The sequence below is a fragment of the Enhydra lutris genome, unplaced genomic scaffold (assembly GCF_002288905.1).
Source record: "Enhydra lutris kenyoni isolate GAN:26980312 unplaced genomic scaffold, ASM228890v2 scaffoldscaffold5, whole genome shotgun sequence".
In the NCBI taxonomy this organism is placed as follows: Eukaryota; Metazoa; Chordata; class Mammalia; order Carnivora; family Mustelidae; genus Enhydra; species Enhydra lutris.
Genome location: NW_019154089.1, coordinates 32,726,286 through 32,746,001, shown reverse-complemented (window position 1 = coordinate 32,746,001; position 19,716 = coordinate 32,726,286). Strand labels below are relative to the sequence as shown.

General features: G+C 41.8%; 1 protein-coding gene across 6 annotated transcripts in view; it reads right to left on the bottom strand.

Annotated features, from left to right (window-relative positions):
- LOC111140990 (gem nuclear organelle associated protein 5) overlaps window positions 1-19,716 on the bottom strand; it is a 43,698-nt gene that overhangs the window by 1,879 nt on the left and 22,103 nt on the right. For 2 of the 6 annotated variants that reach the window (XM_022493283.1, XM_022493285.1), the window contains exons 16-27: window positions 15,640-15,867; window positions 14,163-14,276; window positions 13,573-13,695; window positions 12,303-12,401; window positions 11,754-11,891; window positions 10,178-10,325; window positions 7,051-7,170; window positions 6,437-6,647; window positions 4,595-4,843; window positions 2,951-3,113; window positions 1,663-2,167; window positions 26-122 (exon numbers count right to left, since the gene is read on the bottom strand). In XM_022493283.1, the coding sequence (XP_022348991.1) occupies window positions 26-122; window positions 1,663-2,167; window positions 2,951-3,113; window positions 4,595-4,843; window positions 6,437-6,647; window positions 7,051-7,170; window positions 10,178-10,325; window positions 11,754-11,891; window positions 12,303-12,401; window positions 13,573-13,695; window positions 14,163-14,276; window positions 15,640-15,867 (2,195 nt within the window). Of the gene's footprint in view, window positions 1-25; window positions 123-1,662; window positions 2,168-2,950; window positions 3,114-4,594; window positions 4,844-6,436; window positions 6,648-7,050; window positions 7,171-10,177; window positions 10,326-11,753; window positions 11,892-12,302; window positions 12,402-13,572; window positions 13,696-14,162; window positions 14,277-15,639; window positions 15,868-19,716 lie in introns of those variants that run through there. The other 4 variants (XM_022493284.1, XM_022493286.1, XM_022493287.1 and 1 more) reach the window with 3 other exon arrangements.

Genomic DNA, 19,716 nt, shown 5'->3' with positions numbered 1-19,716 from the left:
CCAAGTGAACTGCTATAAATCTTACCTTAACACTCTCAGGAAATTTAGCTATTTTCTCATTTGCCTCTGTAAGCCTTTTGGTTAATTCAGGCAGAGAAAGTGGCTGATTTTTTTCTTCTTTACTAGTAATAATAAAAAAAAGTGTAAGTCATATGCCTTGCCCCACATAACTTTTAACTGTTATCCTATAAGTAAAATTCTTTTGTCATCTGGGTCTTATCTCTTATCTTTAATACAAAGGTCAAGAGGAGGGAATTTAATGTGATGTTAAGTTTTCCAAATGCAATACCATTCCTCACTATTTTCCAAATCCCCACTTCTCAGACACATAGCTCTGATGAAAGTTCAGGATCTCGAGGGGATTCAGTTCTGCAGCCAGGTGCAGAAAGCCTGGATTTCTCTGGGGACCAGTTAGACATGGCTGGGGCTCCTAATCGTAGGTGTATGGATGCACATTTTTCTGGGAAGAGTGTCTTAAGCTTGTTAAAGGAGTCATGTGATTCAGAGGTTAAGAGCTGCAGGGCTGGAGAACTTTTTAGTGTTTTCCTTGTTACTAAAACCAAGCCTAAAGCTGCCTAGAGTGTGGTGGCTTACTGGAGAAGTGACTCAAAACTCTTGACTCAAGATTTCAGTGGGAGCCTCCCCCCAAGCCCATGGCAGTGTTTATACAGCAATAAATGTATAAGGGATTCAAAACTTAATTTTTTTTCAGTTACCAATACAAGTATCAGTTATCAGTTTATTAATGATACTGATTACTGTGTTTTAAGCCTTGTTTGGGAGACTGTCTATGTAAAAGGCACTCAGTATAATAACCAATCAGTAACTGTTAATCACCACAAATGCCCAAGGCAGAAGGCCCTGTAACAGTGCAGATGAGCTTTACAGTGATTGGTGACTGGCTCCTGTCATCCACCTGGCCCCTGTGTTCAAAAGAAATTAGGGGGCTACAGCATTCTGATCACTTGGGATTTTCTCAATTCAGCATGTACTTTTTTTTTTTTAAAGATTTTTATTTATTTATTTGACAGAGAGAGATCACAAGCAGACAAAGAGGCAGGCAGGCAGAGAGAGAGAGAGGGAAGCAGGCTCCCCGCTGAGCAGAGCCCGATGTGGGACTCGATCCCAGGACCCTGAGATCATGACCTGAGCCGAAGGCAGCGGCTTAACCCACTGAGCCACCCAGGCGCCCTCAGCATGTACTTTTGTACGCTACCCTTTTTGTGTATTTTCTGGGATAGCACAGAATGGTTGAAAAACTGGTTTTCATTAATGATGTGATAATTCAATTCCCCATTTTACATGATTAATTTTTTTGGGGGGGGATCTACTTTTTGCCCAAAGGTAGGATTTTATTGTCTGTCCTACTGTTACTGACATTATTCTTGATTTCATTTAATTGCCCCAACAAGCGAGGTAGGAGTAGGTACTCCCAATTATGAATGAAGGAACGAAAGTTCAGGAACATTAAGAATCTTGCCTGAGGTCACTTGGCAGAGCCAGGATTAGAACCCCAGGTTGGACTCGGAGGCTGGTGCATGCTACATTATGGTGCTGGCAAGTGACCTCATCAGGCTCATCATGTGCTGATTTTTATCTGATGATAATGTGGGAACTCAGCAGGGTATTTCCAATTCCACCTTTTACCGACTCATCACTTACCACTCGTTCTGAGGACTAGAGAGGGACTGTTCTGCTGCCTGCTCAGATTCATTCTTATCAGGACCGTTTGTTGTAGATTTACAGACTTGACTCTTCTGGTGTTGGCGGATCATTTCTGCCAAGGTCTCTTGGACTTCAGCGACGGTTCTCTGTGAGTTTTGGAGACTGGCGTGCTTTTCTGAAAAGAGCTCTTTACAAGTGATTAGCATTTGCTTGCTTTCTTCTGTGAGTCTCACATCTAATTCTGGAGGCCTGTTTGGCTCTGGCTGAGAATCTCTGGAGTCCGTTTCTTCAGGGGTGGCATTGTTTATCTGCTGGCTTTGCTCAACAGAGGTTGTCCTTCTGTGAGCAGCTCTTACCCAAACACTGGATTTGGGGCAATGCCTGGAGAGAGACCACCAAAATTCATACAGATGTCCATAAATAAAAAAGGCCTCCAAACTTTTGAAAGCTGGTGTGATGGGGGATTGAGGTTCACCCAGTTTGTGTTTTAGATGGTCACAGCCTAGAAGAAGAAGAAAAGGATTTAGGGTTGTGTGTTTCTTTATCTGCTAGAAATCTGGCCCCTCCCCTTATGTTTGCTATCACCCAAGGAGAGGATCTCAATAAAGGACAGCCGTGATCCATGGGGACCGCATGCCCTTCACCAAAAGTCAACCAGAGCTAAACATCTCATGACCTAGGACAGTATTCTTGTTGCTGTAGTCTATGTGTCAAAGCATTATAGAAAAAATAAACCATCCTCCTATGAAAGCTCTGGGCGGGGGTAGTATCCCACTATGTTTCTGAAAAATCACAGTGATTTAGTTTAGTGACTATGCAGCTCAAAGAATATCTTTCTGCTGTGCTTCTCTATTCTTTTTTTTTTTCTTTTTAAATTCATTCGTTTATTTGTTTTCAATGTTTCTCTACACCCAGTGTGGGGCTCAAAGTTATAATCCTCAGATGAAGAGTTGCATGCTCCTCCGACTGAGCCAGCCAAGCACCCCATGAGCTTTTCCATTCTTAACTGACTGGTGAACACATGACTGTTTCTCTCAAACTGTGTAGGAGAATTTATAGACGACAGTGTGGTAGATAAGGCAGGTAGGGCCAGGTAAAGGAAGACAGTTCAGTCATTCTGGCTACCTCTTGGGAGCTTGGGTAAGAGAATTCAAACTTGGTGCTAAATGACATAGCTGGCCGGTCTCTGTCTTTCAGTGATGTATGTCATGCTGGTGCCACACCATTGGTGGTGGTTTTATCATCCATTAGTAGGCATGCCCCAGCAGAAGTGGGGGTCATTTACCCTCAGGAAGAAAGGCTGAGTGTACTTCCTGCATGATGGTGAAGTTTCCCGAGTCGTAGCTCCGGACCACCGCCCGAAGCAGGGCTTCCACAGCTGCGTCCCAGGAGGCCACCTGCTGGCTCAGCACTGCCAACGTCAGGTCATGGCAAATGTGAAGCAGAAGCTGGAGGGAGGAGCCAGAGTTTCAGTTAAACATTCTCCAGGGATGAGACCAGAATATTCCTACCAACTGCACTTGGACGAAGTACAGACAATGTACGTTTAAGAAAGCTCGTCATATCTCCACCACCCATTTTTGCTTCCGTATCTGAGAAACTTTCCTACCTAGTTGCATAGTAACATACCTTGTCTGGTGTCAAAGTCTGTTCATGCTAAAAAAAAAAAATGCCTTGACATTTGTATTTAATTAAAACAAAAACTGAGTTTTGGAACTAAGAGCTATATAATTCAACCAATCAAGTGGAGTATAATTAAAATTTATAGTGAGCAATTTGATGAGTTTTGATAAATACATCTATCAGTATAGATATAAATGCTACAATCACCACCACCATCAAAACCTAGAACATTTTCATCATTGTAAAATATCCCCGTGTACCCCTCTGCACGCACTCTCCTCTCCCCAACCCGACAACCACTGATCTGGTTTTGACCGTATAAATTTTGTTTTTTCTTGAATTCATATAAATAGAACCCCAGAGTATACAGTCTTTTGTGTCTTTCTTCTTCCACTTGTCATAATAGTCTCAGGATTTGCTGATAGTAGCTGTAGGTCACTAGTTCGGTCCTTTTTAGGGTTGCATAGTATTCCACTATAGGAATATAACATAGTCTGCATATCCATTCACCAGCTGATGGACATTTGGGTTGTATCTCATTTTTGGTTGTTGTGAACTAAGCTGCAACGGACATTTGTGTACAAGTATGTGCGGATACCTGATTTCCTCTCTTTTAGTGAGATATCTAGGCAGTGGGAATGCTGGGCCATTGAGCATGTCTATGTTTAACTTCATAAGAAACTGCCAGACTGTTTCGCAAAGTGCTATGTATCATTTGAGGAAGTCTTGTTTCTCATAAATACTGTGCCCTCATTTTCCAAAGAACAAGTAGATAAACTGGGATCTATTTATAGCATGGGTACAGCTGTTACCGTGGATCAACTTTATCTCCTTCCATCAATATGGAGTGATTTTACCAACGGCTCACTGAAATAAGTAAGGTACAAAATACATATGGCCTGGCTTAGGGGCTGCCTCTGGTGAGCTAGCAAAGGGGAACAGGTACCAGGAACTTCAACCTTACTGTATTTCTTTTCCTAAAAACTAGTACATACAAAACAAAACCAGAAAACTATGAAGCAAAACTGACAAAATGGGACCATCTGTTAATTCTGATTGATGGGTATTCTATTTTTCTCTACACTTTTCTGTATTTTTAGACTTTTTTCTAATTTTTTTTTTTTTTTTAAGAGAAGATTGAGCAAGACTAACTTCAAAGCCAAAGGGCTTTCATCAGTCTGGAGAGATCTTTCCAGGTTGCCTGGCCTGCCTTGGTCTTTTCTGAACCACAAATTGGCATTCAGCTTGTTTCCTTATTATGCCGGATATGGACTACGGAAGTCTTACTGGAGTGCAGACAGGGTACCTGTTTGGAGGGAGTGTTATTTGTAGCCGATGGGTACTTGATACTCTGCAGTTGCTGCAGGGCTGCCTGGTACTGCTCTGGGCTCTCCAGGCTGAAGGTGTTCTTCCATACAGCGGTCACCCTCTCCACGAAGGGCCCTGCAGTGCCTGTAGCCCAGGCGTTGTAGGAAGAGCTTTTGGCTTCTAAAAGCTGCCTTTCCTCCAGGTGCTTGGACAGTAGCTCAAGAAGGCAAAACACCAGTCTCTGTCCCTGGAACCCAACAACAAAGGACAGGAACTGTTAGGCAGCGGGAGTGCCTGATTGTCTCGAGAGCTCTCCGTTTCTCAGTGTGTTCCCCATTACATCTGCAGCAACCAAACCCCTTCGTGGGCTGCCTCTGGCCACTGTGAGTCATGAGTGAGGGGGGAAAGGATGTGATCTAATAGACATTTTTCCAGACGCCGTTGCAGGGATCCTTGAAGTATCCGGGACCCAAGCAAACATTTTTATAACACAGAACCCCAACTGTAGCTCTGACTGCTATAATGTAAACCACATGCTGGCCAGCCATCTAAGACTTGTGGCCCAGTTTGAGAAAAGATGGCCTGAATTCATCCAGTTCTTAGCCCCTGCCCAAACTTTAGATTAAGGGATACAGAAGTAAAGTGTAATGGACAGAAGGTGCTAGAGCAGATAAGCTGTGTAATTCTGAGGGTTGGGGTAGTTAAGGCAGCCTGTCTCAGCAGGTTTAAGAGGGAGTCAGCTGGAAGAGAAGAAGCTCTTCTAGAAGAGGATTAGAAGCTCTTCTAGAAGAAGATTAGAAGCTCAGACAGAAGCCCTAGATGAAAATCTTTCTTTTTGCTAGGCTTTCAGTTTCCACGAGATTCGTGTGTACCCTTATAGTATCTTCTCAGTTAGGCTTGGGAAGGCCTCTGTTGATGAGCCAAAATAGCCTCATCATTATCACAACAGCATTTAGCATAAGGTTGAAGGTTTTCTTGCTTTGATAAGGACGCTGCTTAAGAGAAAAAAAGAAATGCTAAATAACCATTTTTGGAAACTTTTTTTTTTTTTTTTGCTATGGACAAATTAAACTCTCTCAAGATTTGGTCACTTTATAAATAATACACCAAATGACACTATCTTTGAGGGTATACTACTTTTGCCTCCGTTTTTATTTTGCAGTTCCCAGAAGGCTACTGTTTTTCTTGGGCTATGAATATTTAGCTAGGAACTGTCTTTAGGCCCAGTAACTCTACTAGGGAACAAGGAATTTACAAAGTTCATATTAGTATCTGGCCAGCAAAGTTGTCTAAAATGGACCAAATGTTTATGTGTTTCGGAAATTGAGAGTGCTGATGCTTTTAAAGTAATCTCGGTTTTGAGTGGTAAATTACTCATTTTTAACCAGAAAGGGATAAAGTAGACACTTAACAAAATACTGATTTTACCACACTTCTTTATGGGTTAAAGCTAACATGGAGTGCAATGACAGAGCCATGATTTCGGTCAGATGTTAATCCCTCTTCCACTCCCTCTTCAAAGAAGACCTGATGACACCAACGAAGAAACACCAGACCGGAGCCCAGGGGCTGAGCGAACTCAAGTCTACTCATACACATTGTACACAAACTGCTAAGGGAGGAGAATCACTGCGAATGATCACGTTCTCTCTTTGAATACGGCAACTGACAAGCCACGGTACTTCCACGGGATAGTAGGGCCAGGGCTTGCTATACACTTCTGAGGAGACCTGCCTAATTGGTATAGCTTGTTCAACTGGGTTATTAATTTGGAATTGAACTAGAAAAGGACTTGGGGCCCTTCCCTCTTAAATACCAGGAGATACAGTAACAGACTGACCTTTAGACTTTCATGGAGCTTCAGGGCTTCCTGGGCTCCCACCCAGTTCCTGGCCAAAAGCAGCTCCTGGGCACAGCGGAGAGCCAGGGAAGAGGACAAGTCATTCTCTCCTACAATTGAAGCCAACTCCGCAGCCGTCTTAAGTGATGCTGCGTCCCCCTTCTTGGACAAAACTTTGGCTGCGTCGTAAGCAGAAGCAGCCCCTAAATAGCTGTGATAGAGAAGAAAACCCCAACGTGTCACAAGCAGATCTCTGTTCCCTCTTCCACTGCCATACACAGGATGAGTGACAGCATCACATGGGATAAGGACATAAAGGAACCTCAACATTTGCTGAACTGAAGAGTCTTCATTCCCTTCCAGTTTCCTTGTTTGATGGTAAAGACATCACTAGAAGAAGGGGACCTCCTGAGTCTGCTACTGAGGTTTCCTGAATAGTTACGGCGATTCAAATAAATACTAAGGAGGCAGGTCCTGATGAATCTTAGGAAGCTGGGTTTAATACACATGCCTTTTTATTTTCTTGTCACTTTACCACCCCCACCCACCCTTCACTTACTGTTCTTATCCTGCTCCTCTGTAGTTCAGATTCATGCCTGTTCCCTCAGGCTTACCATTTGGCGGCTACAGCATAATGGCCATCTTTTTCCAGGATGGCTCCCCAGGTGAGGTATAGGTCCTTCAGGATCGGGTCCTCTGGGCGCAGTCGGGCCTTGGCAACTGCAATAGCTTCCCTAGAGGCAAGAACAGATATTGGCCAATTTGAAAAGGCTAGAAGATAGGACAAACTGTCCCTCTTGTATTGTTCAAAAGTTCCAAGAGCCTATGAAAAACCGTTTTCCTGCATTATGTAAGAATTTAAAGCCACATGCTGAGCTCAGTTCTTTCCCTAGGTCAGCAGTTCTTAAAGTGTGGTCTGTGGATTCCTGGGGGTCCCCAAGTCCTGTCACTTCACAGAAAACCACCACCTATACTGTTGCCAATGATAAAATTTGAGCTTTCAAGTGAAAACTAGAATTTTAGGAAATCTGTGCCTGCTGCTGTGGCCTGGTCACTTCCCAAAAGTTAAAGATTCTTCTGAAGACACTGATGGTGATATTAAAGAATGTGACTTTTTTGGGGGGATTATTTTATAATGAAATGTGTTGACATTTGGAGTATCTATATAATTCTGTGAGCTAATATTTTCCAGGTGACATACAACTTCTGAGTTACACCAACAAAGTTGTAGCTGGAATTGAAATATTTTGGATTAAGTTGATCTAGGCAGAGGGATGTTCAAGAGGTATTTTGAGACAACCACCTGTAGCCACAATGGAGTAACAGGGACCAGACTTACCCTCCTGCCACAAAACTAGACAAAATATGTATTTTTTCAGACACTGGGCACCAGGCAACGCAGGACTGTCATCCTGGAGAGAGGGGAACCAAGGACATGAGCCCTGTCAGGGACCCCCTGCAGCCATCTTCCTATAGGGAACCCCAGCAGAGCCTCAGCAGTCTCATCAAGTGGAGGAGAGACAAAGCAATTGGAATTTGAGGGCCAGGATGATAGGAAGGAAGAAGCTGTCCAGAGAAGGGTCTATAGAACTCTGTTTGCGGATCCCATGGAGTCTTTGGCTAAACACAAAGGCCATACATGTATAGGAAACTCTTCAAGGCTAGACAAAGACCAACCAGGGAAGTGTAAGCTCAGTAATTCCCAGAGCTCACTTCGGGGCCTTGGGGACTTTTGTCTTTTGACCAGCCAGACATCTGAGTTCTGATTTGTTGAATACACAAGGCATTCAGTAAAGACAGCAGAAGGTAGAAGGACAAACCACTTCTAGAGTACAGATTTCCCTAAACTTGTCCTAAGAAAGCCATGGAAAGATCAAGCTGATCCAGAGCAAATTTTAAAGATTTTATTTATTTATTTGAAGGAGTGAGTGAGTGAGCGAGTGAGCACGAGCTGTGGGAGGGGCAGAGGGAAAGGGAGAAGCAGACTCCTCACTGAGCAGGGAACCCCGACATGGGGCTCGATCCCAGGACCCCACAATCACCACCTGAGCTGAAGTCAGCTGCTTAGCCGACTGAGCCACCCAGGCTCCCCAGGTCCATAGCAACTTTAATGCTCTCTAAAACAGAGTTAGACTCACTCTAAAGGAAGACAGACCAAGACAGAATAAAGAAAAAGAAAGTCTCTTTAAAGCCATCACATCAAAAGACTGAAAATCAGTGATGGAGAAAGTCCTAAAAACAGTAAGAGAAAAATGACATAGTTCCTATATAAAAAGGTGAGATTAAATGCAGTAGTCAAGTCAAAACCAACATAAGAGAAAACAATGTCATCTTTGATGCTGTGAAAGACAAAAACTGCCAGAGGAAGATCCTTTAAAATGAAGGCAAAATTAAAGGCTTTTATAGACAAACAAGTTGATGGAATTGGTTGCCAGAAGAATCACACTACAAGAGTGAAGATCTTGTTCAGGTCAAGAAGGAGCTGATAGCAATTAGAACCTTGGACCTATATAAGAGAATGAAAAATGCTGGAAATACATATATGGGCAAATATTAAAAAAAGCATTTTAAAATTAATAAAAAATTATATAAAAAGATGGTTAAAAAAAGATGACAGGTTAAAGCAAAACTTCTAATAGTGTAATGTGGGGCTGTAACATGTCAAATACATGACAACAGCAGAAAGGACAGGGAGGAAGGAAAGAAATACATTGTCTATAAGAAGTAATAAAATACTACTTGAAAGTGAACTGTGATAAATTAAAAATGCTAATCATCACAAGCTATCAAGCAACCATAAAATAAATGAATAGGAGTACAGCTAATAAGCCAGAGATAAAAAAATATTCAATTGATTCAAAAGAAAGCAGGAAAAGACAAAATGAACAAATAATGGGACAAGTAGCAAGATGGTAAATTTTTTTTTTTTTTTTTTTTTTTAAAGATTTTATTTATTTATTTGACAGAGAGATCACAAGCAGGCAGAGAGGCAGGCAGAGAGAGAGGAGGAAGCAGGCTCCCCTAGAGAGCAGAGAGCCCGATGCGGGGCTCGATCCCAGGACTCTGAGATCGTGACCTGAGCCGAAGGCAGCGGCTTAACCCACTGAGCCACCCAGGCGCCCCAAGATGGTAAATTTTAATCGCACTAATATTTACATTAATTGTAAATGGCTTACGCACTCCAATTAAAAGACAGAAACCATCTGACTGGATAAAAACAAGACCCAGTTGTATGCTGTTTACAAGAAATATTCCATTTCTTTTGTTTGTCACTACTTACAAATGTTATTATAGTGGAAGTGTAAGAACGTGGATAGGGAGGATTCATACCAATCTCAGGAGAGTGGTATTTCTAGAGAAGGGATGAGGACAGAATTGGAGAAAGGCAATTCAACCAAATCTGGAATGTTATACTTAAAACTGGGGGCACGGGGAGCTTTATGGGGTGGTTGGCAAGATCCTGTCCCATTTGTCTTACACTGTTTTCTCTATTTGTGTTACTTTAGGGATAAAGAAGTTCTGAAAAAACAATCAGTGGCAAACACTGATAAAAATTAACATTTGTTGAGTACAGGTTGTGGGTGCATTAATGCTTGTTAAACTAGTATATGCATATTTCTGTATGTTTGAGATGTTTAATTACAAAACGAGGTTTGTGCTGGTTATCAGTAAGCAGAGCTGTTTAGCAGATAAATTTCATATTTTGTCCAGCTATTGGTTCAACTGCAGGGTCATACAAACCTGTAGAAATGATTTGACTTGAGCAGCTCTACAGCTTCATATACTTTGTGGATAGAAAGTAGGTGAGAGGCAGCCTTGACATACTGATCTTGAAAACACAGCTGTTTGGCAAAAGCTTCCACGGCCCACAGCCACACATGGTAGCCGGCTTTAAAAAAAAAAAAAAAAGGTGGTTGAATAAAAATCAGGTTAAGGGGGAAAAAAAAAAGCACATACAGACATCTGGGTTGAAAATTCTTTTGTTTTAGTAACTGCATTAAGTACAACATTTAGATTCTAATTGAGTTGCCATTACAGATCCCCTGCTTCATCTACTTTCCCAAATTCCACATTTTAAAACACCAATTTTTTCTTTGATTATATAACACATACAAAATAGTGTAAAATTCAAAAGGTACAAGAGTATGGATGTCAGGACAATGATTACCCTTGTTGGGGTGTGTGGAGACTGACTGAAAAGCAGCATGAGAGAAACTTACAGCGTGCTGGTAGTGTTACACTTCTTGATATGGGTGCCGGGTTTTTTTTTTTTTAATTAAGATTTTATTTATTTATTTGACAGACAGAGATCACAAGCAGTTAAGAGAGGCAGGCAGAGAGAGAGGGGGGAAGCAGGCTCCCCGCGGAGCAGAGAGCCCGACATGGGGCTCAATCCCAGGACCCTGGGATCATGACCTGAGCCGAAGGCAGAGGCTTTAACCCACTGAGCCACCCAGGCGCCCCATGGGTGCCGGTTTTAAGGGTGTATTCAAGTTTGCGAAATTCATTGTCAGTCACGCCAATGACCTGTGTACTTCTCTCTCTCTCTATATATATATAGTATACTTGAATACAGTTAAAAACTGGGCATGGCATAAAAGCTTTCCTTGTTATCCTGGCATCTCCCCACCCAAACTCGTCCAGATTTCTTTCCCTGAAGAAAACCATTATTATTAGTTTCTTTTGAAACCTTTTTGAAATAGTCTGTGAAGACACATTTAAATATAAATGACAGAGTAGTAAATATTGTTGTGCATCTACACTTTGACTCTTTTCACTTACTACACTTTGGAGCTCCGTTCCATATTAGAATGCACAGAGTTGCCTCATTCTTTCATAGGAGCTCCTACTGTCTAGAGGTATGAGATTTAACCGGTCTCTTCCTGATGGACAGAGAGGTTCTTGTGATCTTTTGCTATTACAAATACTGCTATAATGATTGCCCGTGTATACCTGCCATTTTGCATGTGTGAGTATGGTTAATTCCCACACTTAGAATTGCTAAGTTAAGGTTATTAGACATGGCCAAACTGTCCTGCAAGAGAGGGTTCATCTTTTTAAAAGATTTTATTTATTTGAGAGAGAGTGTGTGTGAGAGAGCATGAGCCCAGGGTTGGGGGTGGGGTTGTAGAGGGAGGAGAAGCAGACGCCCAGTGGAGCAGGGAGCCTGATGTGGGGCTCTATCCCAGGACCCCAAGATCATGACCTGAGCTGAAGGCAGACACTTAACTGACTGAGCCATCCAGGCGCTGGAAGAGTGTCCATCTTTAGCGGACTTAACCTCAAGGTGAAAGAACCGTTGTTGAGAATAACATACCAACTGGCGCCATAGCCACAAGACTGTCTGTCAGCTCCCCTCTCTCTGCTGCAGTCTGAAGAACACCTTTTAGATCTCCTTTCCAAAGCATAAGCTGGTGAAATAACTCGGGGTGGCCATTTTCCAAGTGACCTTTTCCTGTTTGGAGGAGAGAGAATGTTGGGAAAATGTTTCAGAAACCTCTGTCTACACAGACTTCTAGAGTAAGAAAGGCCGGATGAAAGAGGAACAAACTCCTAGAATAGGCTGTTGCCAGCTGATGGGAAAGTCATCGCCCAGAGTGTTCATAATGTGGTGTGAGGCCCACTCAGTCCCTCGTCCACCCGCTTACTTTCACTTATGTTCACAGTGACCGCTGTATGTTCCGGGACCTATGACAGATGCGAGGGGTGTATAGGAATATGCAGACCAGGGAGCTCAAAACCTAGTTAGCTGACATGTAAAATGAGCCATTAGGATGTTCCAGGATGACAGTCATAATAGAGATATGGATAAGGAGTTAGGAAAGCATAAAGACAGACTGCGTTATGCTGACTGGATCTGCCTCACCTTCGACTTCAATCATTCTGTACAGGGCCCCCCGGTCTGTGAAAAGCCCCAGGTGAAATCTTTCCTCCAGATCAGCAGACACCTCCTCGTTTAGCTCTGCTAATTCAAAAAGACAAAGAAAATGAGGTTACTGTTTTCTGTCTAATTCTCCAAATGTATGTCCAGAACACCCATTTCAGGAGTGAAAAGAAGAGTCTTGGGACCTTGTTTATCCTAACAGAGACCCCTGCTGGTTACAAGGGTAGCAAAATAGGAGAATACTTTGAGTTTGTTAAACTCAGCCTTGGCAAAATCCAATGAGATAATTTAGTTTACAGACTGCTCAAATAAAGATTTGGGAAAAAAGGGATATAAAAAGTGAATTCCGAATTCAACATGTATTTTAAATGCAGTAGAAAACAAAACAAAAAAACTAACAAATGTCCTTAACATTCACTAGGATCTACCATGGAGGGATGCAGTATTCATTTTGTTTTTTAAAAAGTCACATGAGCAATTTTCCAGTAAGGTTAATAATGTAAAACTATATATTAGGTGTATTAAGTTATAGGAAGTCGTCAAAAAGTCCCCCAAAGAGGATTATGTATATAAGAAGAGCATAAAATATTCCTGGAGACAGACAGAAACTGGTAATAGTGTGGCCTTAAGGGGAAATGGGAGAAGTAGGTATCAGGGAATATAAAAAAGATTTACATTCTTTTTGAATCTCTGAGTATCATTTTATCATATGCATCCTGTTTTAATATGTAAAATGCAAAATTAAAAAAAATAGTTGCTCAAATATCAAAATAATAGGCACTGAATGAGGGCTTTGCAAAAGTAAAATAAAAAAACCTTCTTAAACAAAAACTTCCACCAAAATTCTAAAAAAGGAACTGCCATCTTCTGGGTATATTTCTAATAAGCAAGATTGTTTTTTTCCCCCTACATGAAGATACTGTTTCCTGGGGAAAACACAGTTGAAGGAATGGACTCGTGCTGAGCTATTTAAGCCATCATACAAATTCTGGCACATAGATGGCTGGTAACAACTCAATTTATAACAATAAATCAGAGCACTGCCTCTCAAAGTCACTGGGGAGTGCTGACAGTGGATCAGAATGGGGAGCCTGGCACTGCAGTTGGGTGGGGAGGGAAACCTGGAAGAGAATGTAGAAATACAAACAGTTTTAGACACTGGTTTGCACATTCATTCAATAAATATACAAGCACCTCTTATGTGCTAGTTCCCAGAAGACTATAGATGGGCCAAGGAAGTCTGTTTTTGTACCTTTGGAGTGTTTTGCAGTTGCTAATACCAAACAGTCCTGATGAAGCTCCTCCTTGGACCTGTGGTCCAGGCTGGTAGTCAGCGGAAGCATGGAACGAGCTTTTCGCTTCTTGGTTAAGGATTCTGAAATGTAATAAAAATACAGAGTGCCTGAAGAAGAGCTGACCAGAATCATAAAACTAGATGGCCACTGAGTGACAGTAACCTACTGAAAGGATACTGCTGGGCATCAGAAAAATTCCTACGCTTACAAAGCCTTCAAGTTAAATTAGCTGGGGACAGTGTTTACAACACACACACACACACACGTCGCTGGGAACACCCTGTGAAGCATTATCAACAGCTGCAAAATGACACTTCGCCAGGAAAACATTAAAAGTATTTAAAGTTGTTTAAGTGTTAAAGCTGTTTAAAAACATGACCCAAAACTGAAACAATCAAATCAACAAACAAATACGTAAAACCTAAAAAAACAAACAAAAACCCCAACAAAAAACCAACAACAATAAGAACCAAACACTCTGGAGTTTGTGGCTGCATGTGGTATTTGAGGGTGCTTTCACAAAACATTTTAATCATTAGACACCAACCTGGCTTCTCTTTAGGTGGCTCCTTCTTCAGTAAAGTGACTTTGTTATTAACAGTGACCTTTGACTTTTCAAAGCCTAACGAAACCGGGGCGCAGGTAACTGGTTCTCTAGAAGCTACATCATGGGGGATAAAGAAAAAAAGTTTGGAGGACAATGCAGAATCTAGTTCTTTTTAATAATTAAGAAGTATACTAGGATTAAGTGTGATTTTATGTATTCCATAAAAGAAGATACTTTGGAAAGGAAACGTGTAGTCTTCATTTTCCCACCTCACAAACTGTCTATTCTAGGAACTCTGACTAATTGGTCTAAGAAGAAGTTGTTTCTAGCTCCCACAGTTTTATACCACAGGCCCAGGAGTTCTGAAACTTTGCTCAAATGGCACAACACTTCTTAATCTATTTAGATGACAAAGTACTAATTGCATGTTTAATTGCAATAGAGAATATTAAGGGTATGTGATATGGAGTCACAATCCTGAGGACACACAACCATGAACTTTAAAAAAGAAAAAAAGCCCAGCTGTTGATCTATAGGGGTAAAGGACACTTTGTGCAACCATTTTGTGATAAAGAGGTATTCTGATGAGCCTTAAAAAAATTAAATAAATAAACCCATTAAACTTTTAGCTCTTTATTTTCCTAAACTATGAGTCCAACAGCCATTCCTTGGGATGGAAAGGGTCTGGATGTATCTGTACCATAGACTTTGGCCATTTTAATTGTCACATCCAAATATTCCATTTTAGGATTAAACATGAGTCACTGCTTCTATTTATACTTTCTGCTCTTTAATCATTTTAATAGGTCACAGGCACCACAACTTGAAGGTAAACATAAAAAAAAATTAAAGTACTAAAATTTCATCCAGTAACACTTTTTCTCTTCAAACTAGAAACAGACTACATTAGAAATTAGGGACAAAGCCCTGAAAAACTGTTCTGTGAGAAATCTAACTGCCATGATAGCTTACCAAACTAGAAGAACCTAACTCATATATTTTTTTCAGAAACAACACAGACACACTAGGTACAAACCCAGTTATGAAAGGTGAGAACTCGTGAGTTTCCAGAGTGGTGGTAGCTTCTAGGCTGGGTATTTGTATACAACAGTGGCTTCTTTCAGTAACTGTCTAGATGTCCTAGACATCTGGGACTGGGAAAACTTCTCCCATATGCATTTCTGTGGATAGATGCCCCTGGTTTCACTTTGCCCCATAGTCTTGTCCTTGTTAGTAAGAAGTGTTTTCTGAAGACCTTCACTATTTCTATCCCAGGCTTCCACCAGATTCCCTTTAACACTTCAGAGGTTTAGAGGCTTAAAACAACTCTTTAAGAAACTAATGCAGTTTCTGAAGGGATGGGACAGTAAGTAGGTCAAAGGCAGTGAAGTTTTTAACTGAGTAAGGACCTAGCTTAGTTTGCTGGACATGCCTGCTACCTGCCAGAGTCCGGGAAACACAGGATTTGGCCACATACCTACTGAGGCAACGCCACTGGGGAACTCTGGCTCCCGGGCTTCCTCTTCACCCTCCTGGTCTGACACGCCATTCTCAACAGGTCCTGAGCTCTCCCTGATGCTCTCGTCTTCATTTCCATCGTATACTTCTTGCTTTACAGGAGCTCTCGAGGTGGGCTTTTTCTTCTTTTTGGGCTTTGGCTTAGGTTGAGAGAGCCTCTTTTTCTCTAATTCAATACTTTTCTTACCTAGAGGAATCACAGTTAAGACAAGGACAGACTAAAATACATATTCTCCCATCCCAGTACTAACCAGTCCCGACCCTGCTTAGCCTCCGAGATCAGAGGAGATCGGGTGCATTCAAGGTCGGATGGCTGTAGATAAAATATGTATTCTTGGTTAAAAGCACTGTAGGAGATATCTCCAAAACTTCATCACTCTTCTTTTTGATAGTGTTCTCACCATTTCCCTTCCTTCCCAATAAATTGTTAGAGCTGTATCATCAACATGGTAACCAAACCCTTGCAGGATTTCATTAAATCATTAATATGATGCCCAATTATCCTTGAACACTTGTACTATGTATTCTTTGCAGAGGGACATTCTCCTGCATTACTACAGCACAGCCATTAGAATCAGGAAATTAACATCAATACATTACTACTGTCTACTCTACATACTGTATTCAAGTTCTGCCAAATGTACAGAGAATGTCTTTTATAGCAAAAGGAACAATCCAGGATTACACAATGTTCTTGCTTGTTATGCCTCTCTAGTTTCCCTCAGCCTGAGACAGGCTTGTTTTCCTTTAACTTTCATGCCTTGAAACTTGTCCTGTAAAAATTACAGGACAGTTACTTTGTTGATTTCCCCGATTGCCAGATGTTTGTCATGATTAAATTTAGGTTTTGCATTTTGGGCTGACATACAGAGGAGTGATGCTGTCAGTACAACATTGGAGGTAGCACAAAATTTGTTTGTCTCATTATTGGATTGTTTACTTTCACCACCTGATTAAGGGGGTGTCTTGCAGATTTCTCCTTGAAAAATCATTTTCCTTTGTAATTACTAAGTATTTGCATCCACTAGTTTTAGGATCCATTGATGTTTCTTTCTTTCTTTTTTTTTTTAACTTATTTGACACACACACACAATCACAAGTAGGCAGAGTGGCAGGCAGAGGGAGAGGGAGAGTGAGAAGCAGGCTCCCCGATGAGCAGAGAGCCTGATGCAGGGCTCTATCCCAGGACCCTGGGATCATGACCCAAGCCAAAGGCAGATGCTCAATCGACTGAGCCACCCAGGTGCCCCTCCATTGATGTTTCTGGACCACAAACTGTTACTGTGTTAATTGCTGAATGGTAATTTGCTGATTCCATCATTCATTCTACATTTAATAGTTGGCATTCTATTATGAACAAGAGCTTTTCTTTCTCCCCATTTATTTAGACCTTCATTTTTTTTCTCCCTCAATATGGACTCATGGATTCCCATTTTGTTTTAATTGGTTATTACTTATTTTACTTTTTTTTTTTTTAAAGATTTTATTTATTCATTTGATAGAGACACAGCGAGAAAGGGAATACAATCAGAGGGAGTGGGAGAGGGAGAAGCAGGCTCCCCACTGAGCAGGAAGCCCGATGCAGGGCTCAATCCCAGGACCCTGGGATCATGACCTGAGCCAAATGCAGATGATTAACAACTGAGCCACCCAGGCGCCCCTACTTATTTACTTTCTAAGTATTTTTTTTTTTTTTTTTTTTTTTTAAGATTTTGTTTCTCTGAGAGAAAGAGAACATGAATGGGATGGAAGGGCAGAGGGAGAGGGAGAAGCAGGCTTCCCACTGAGCCGGAGCCTGATGACGCAAGGCTCCATCCGAGGACCCTGGGATCAGTACCCGAGGCAAAGGCAGATGCTCAACCAACTGAGCCACCCAAGGCGCCCCTACTTTCTAAGTTTTAAGGCCTTTATCCTTTGCTTTTTTTAAAGTCATCTTTATTGAGGTATAGTTTAACATACTATACCTACTTTTTAATACTCTGGTGAGTTTTGACAGATGTATAATCATGTAACTCACCACCACAAATAAAATATGAAATATTTCTATTATCTCAAAACATTCCCTCCTGCCTCTTTGCAGTAAGATGCACTTTCTGAGTCCCAGGCAGTCACTCATCTGCTGTCACTATAGTTTCGCCTGTTTTAGAATTTTGTATTACATATGATTGTATTTTCTACTGTACATTAGAATTATACAGCGTGTAGTCTTTTGTGCCCAGTGTCTTCTGCTCAGTATAACATTTCTAGGGATTCATCCATATTGTTGTTTTTATCAGTAGTTACTTTCTTTCTTTTTTTTTTTTTTTAATTTTTACTTATTTATTTGACAGACAGAGATCACAAGCAGGCAGAGAGGCAGGCAGAGAGAGGGGGGAAGCAGGCTCCCCGCCGAGCAGAGAGCCCGACGCGGGGCTCGATCTCAGGACCCTGAGATCAAGACCTGGGCCGAAGGCAGAGGCTTAATCCACTGAGCCACCCGGGCGCCCCAGTTACTTTCTTTTTATAGCTGAATGGAATTCCACTCTAGGGATAGACCATAGTTTATTTACCAGCTGATGGACTTGTGGGTTGTTTTTAGTTTGTGGCGATTACAGATAAAGCTGCTATAAGCATTCTTTTATTTATTTATTTATTTATTTATTTTAAAAAAGATTTTATTTATTTATTTGACAGAGAGACCCAGCGAGAGAGGGAACACAAGCAGGGGAGTGGGAGAGGAAGAAGCAGGCTTCCCACAGAGCAGAAAGCCCGATGTGGGGCTTGATCCCGGCACCTGGGATCATGACCTGAGCCAAAGGCAGACGCTTAAGGACTGAGCCACCCAGGCACCCCTGCTTTAAGCATTCTTTTATAAATTTTTAATATGGATATATCTTTTCATTTATTTGGATCATTTTTACTTGTATATTATTCTGTCTAGTTTTTTTGTTTTTTTTTTTTAAAGATTTTGTTTATTTATTTATCAGAGAGAGAGAGGGAGAGAGAGCGAGCACAGGCAGACAGAGTGGCAGGCAGAGGCAGAGGAAGAAGCAGGCTCCCTGCCGAGCAAGGAGCCCGATGCGGGACTCGATCCCAGGATGCTGGGATCATGACCTGAGCCGAAGGCAGCTGCTTAACCAACTGAGCCACCCAGGCGTCCCTCTGTCTAGTTTTTTAAAAGATTTTATTTATCTATTTGACAGGGAGAGAGAGAGAACAAGCAGGGGGAGCAGCAGAGAGAGAAGCAGGCTCCTTGCTGAGCAGGGAGCCCAATGTGGGGCTTGATCCCAGGACTCTGGGATCATGACCTGGGCCAAAGGCAGACGCTTAACTGACTGAGCCACCCAGGCGCCCCGCCCCTCTGTCTAGTTTTCTAGCTGTTTATGGCAGGTGGGCAAGTTGGCACCTTGATCTTTGACTGCCAGAAATGGAATTCTTTTTTTCACTATTTTCAAGTTTAGACTGTCCCAGAATTGGTTAGTGGGAGCCCTGCGAGCTGGCTTCTTTGTCCTCTTGATATATCTCAGTTTTTAAGCACTTCCTTCCTTTGTGGCACCAGATGATGTTCCAGGCCCATATCTTATTTTTTCCTTTCCCAATCTGGAATTAGGCATTTCTCTAAGAAGCTCTGGTTGGTCTCTTTTTTTTTTTTTTTTTTAAAGATTTTATTTATTTATTTGACAGAGAGAGATCACAAGTAGGCAGAGAGGCAGGCAGAGAGAGAGAGAGAGAGAGGGAAGCAGGCTCCCCGCTGAGCAGAGAGCCCGATGCGGGACTCGATCCCAGGACCCTGAGATCATGACCTGAGCCGAAGGCAGCGGCCCAACCCACTGAGCCACCCAGGCGCCCCTGGTTGGTCTCTTTTAACAGAAAATGATACACAGAAACCAAGACCTGGGTGCTAGGTATAACTCATTAGTATTTGTATGTTGTCCTCATGGCTGCATTCTTTGGTTAGGAAGGCAACCCATGCCATACTATCACTGCGACTCTACAGGAATGTCCTCTTTTTTTGACCTTGATCAACTCAATTACTGAGGAAGGGAGAAAGAGAATT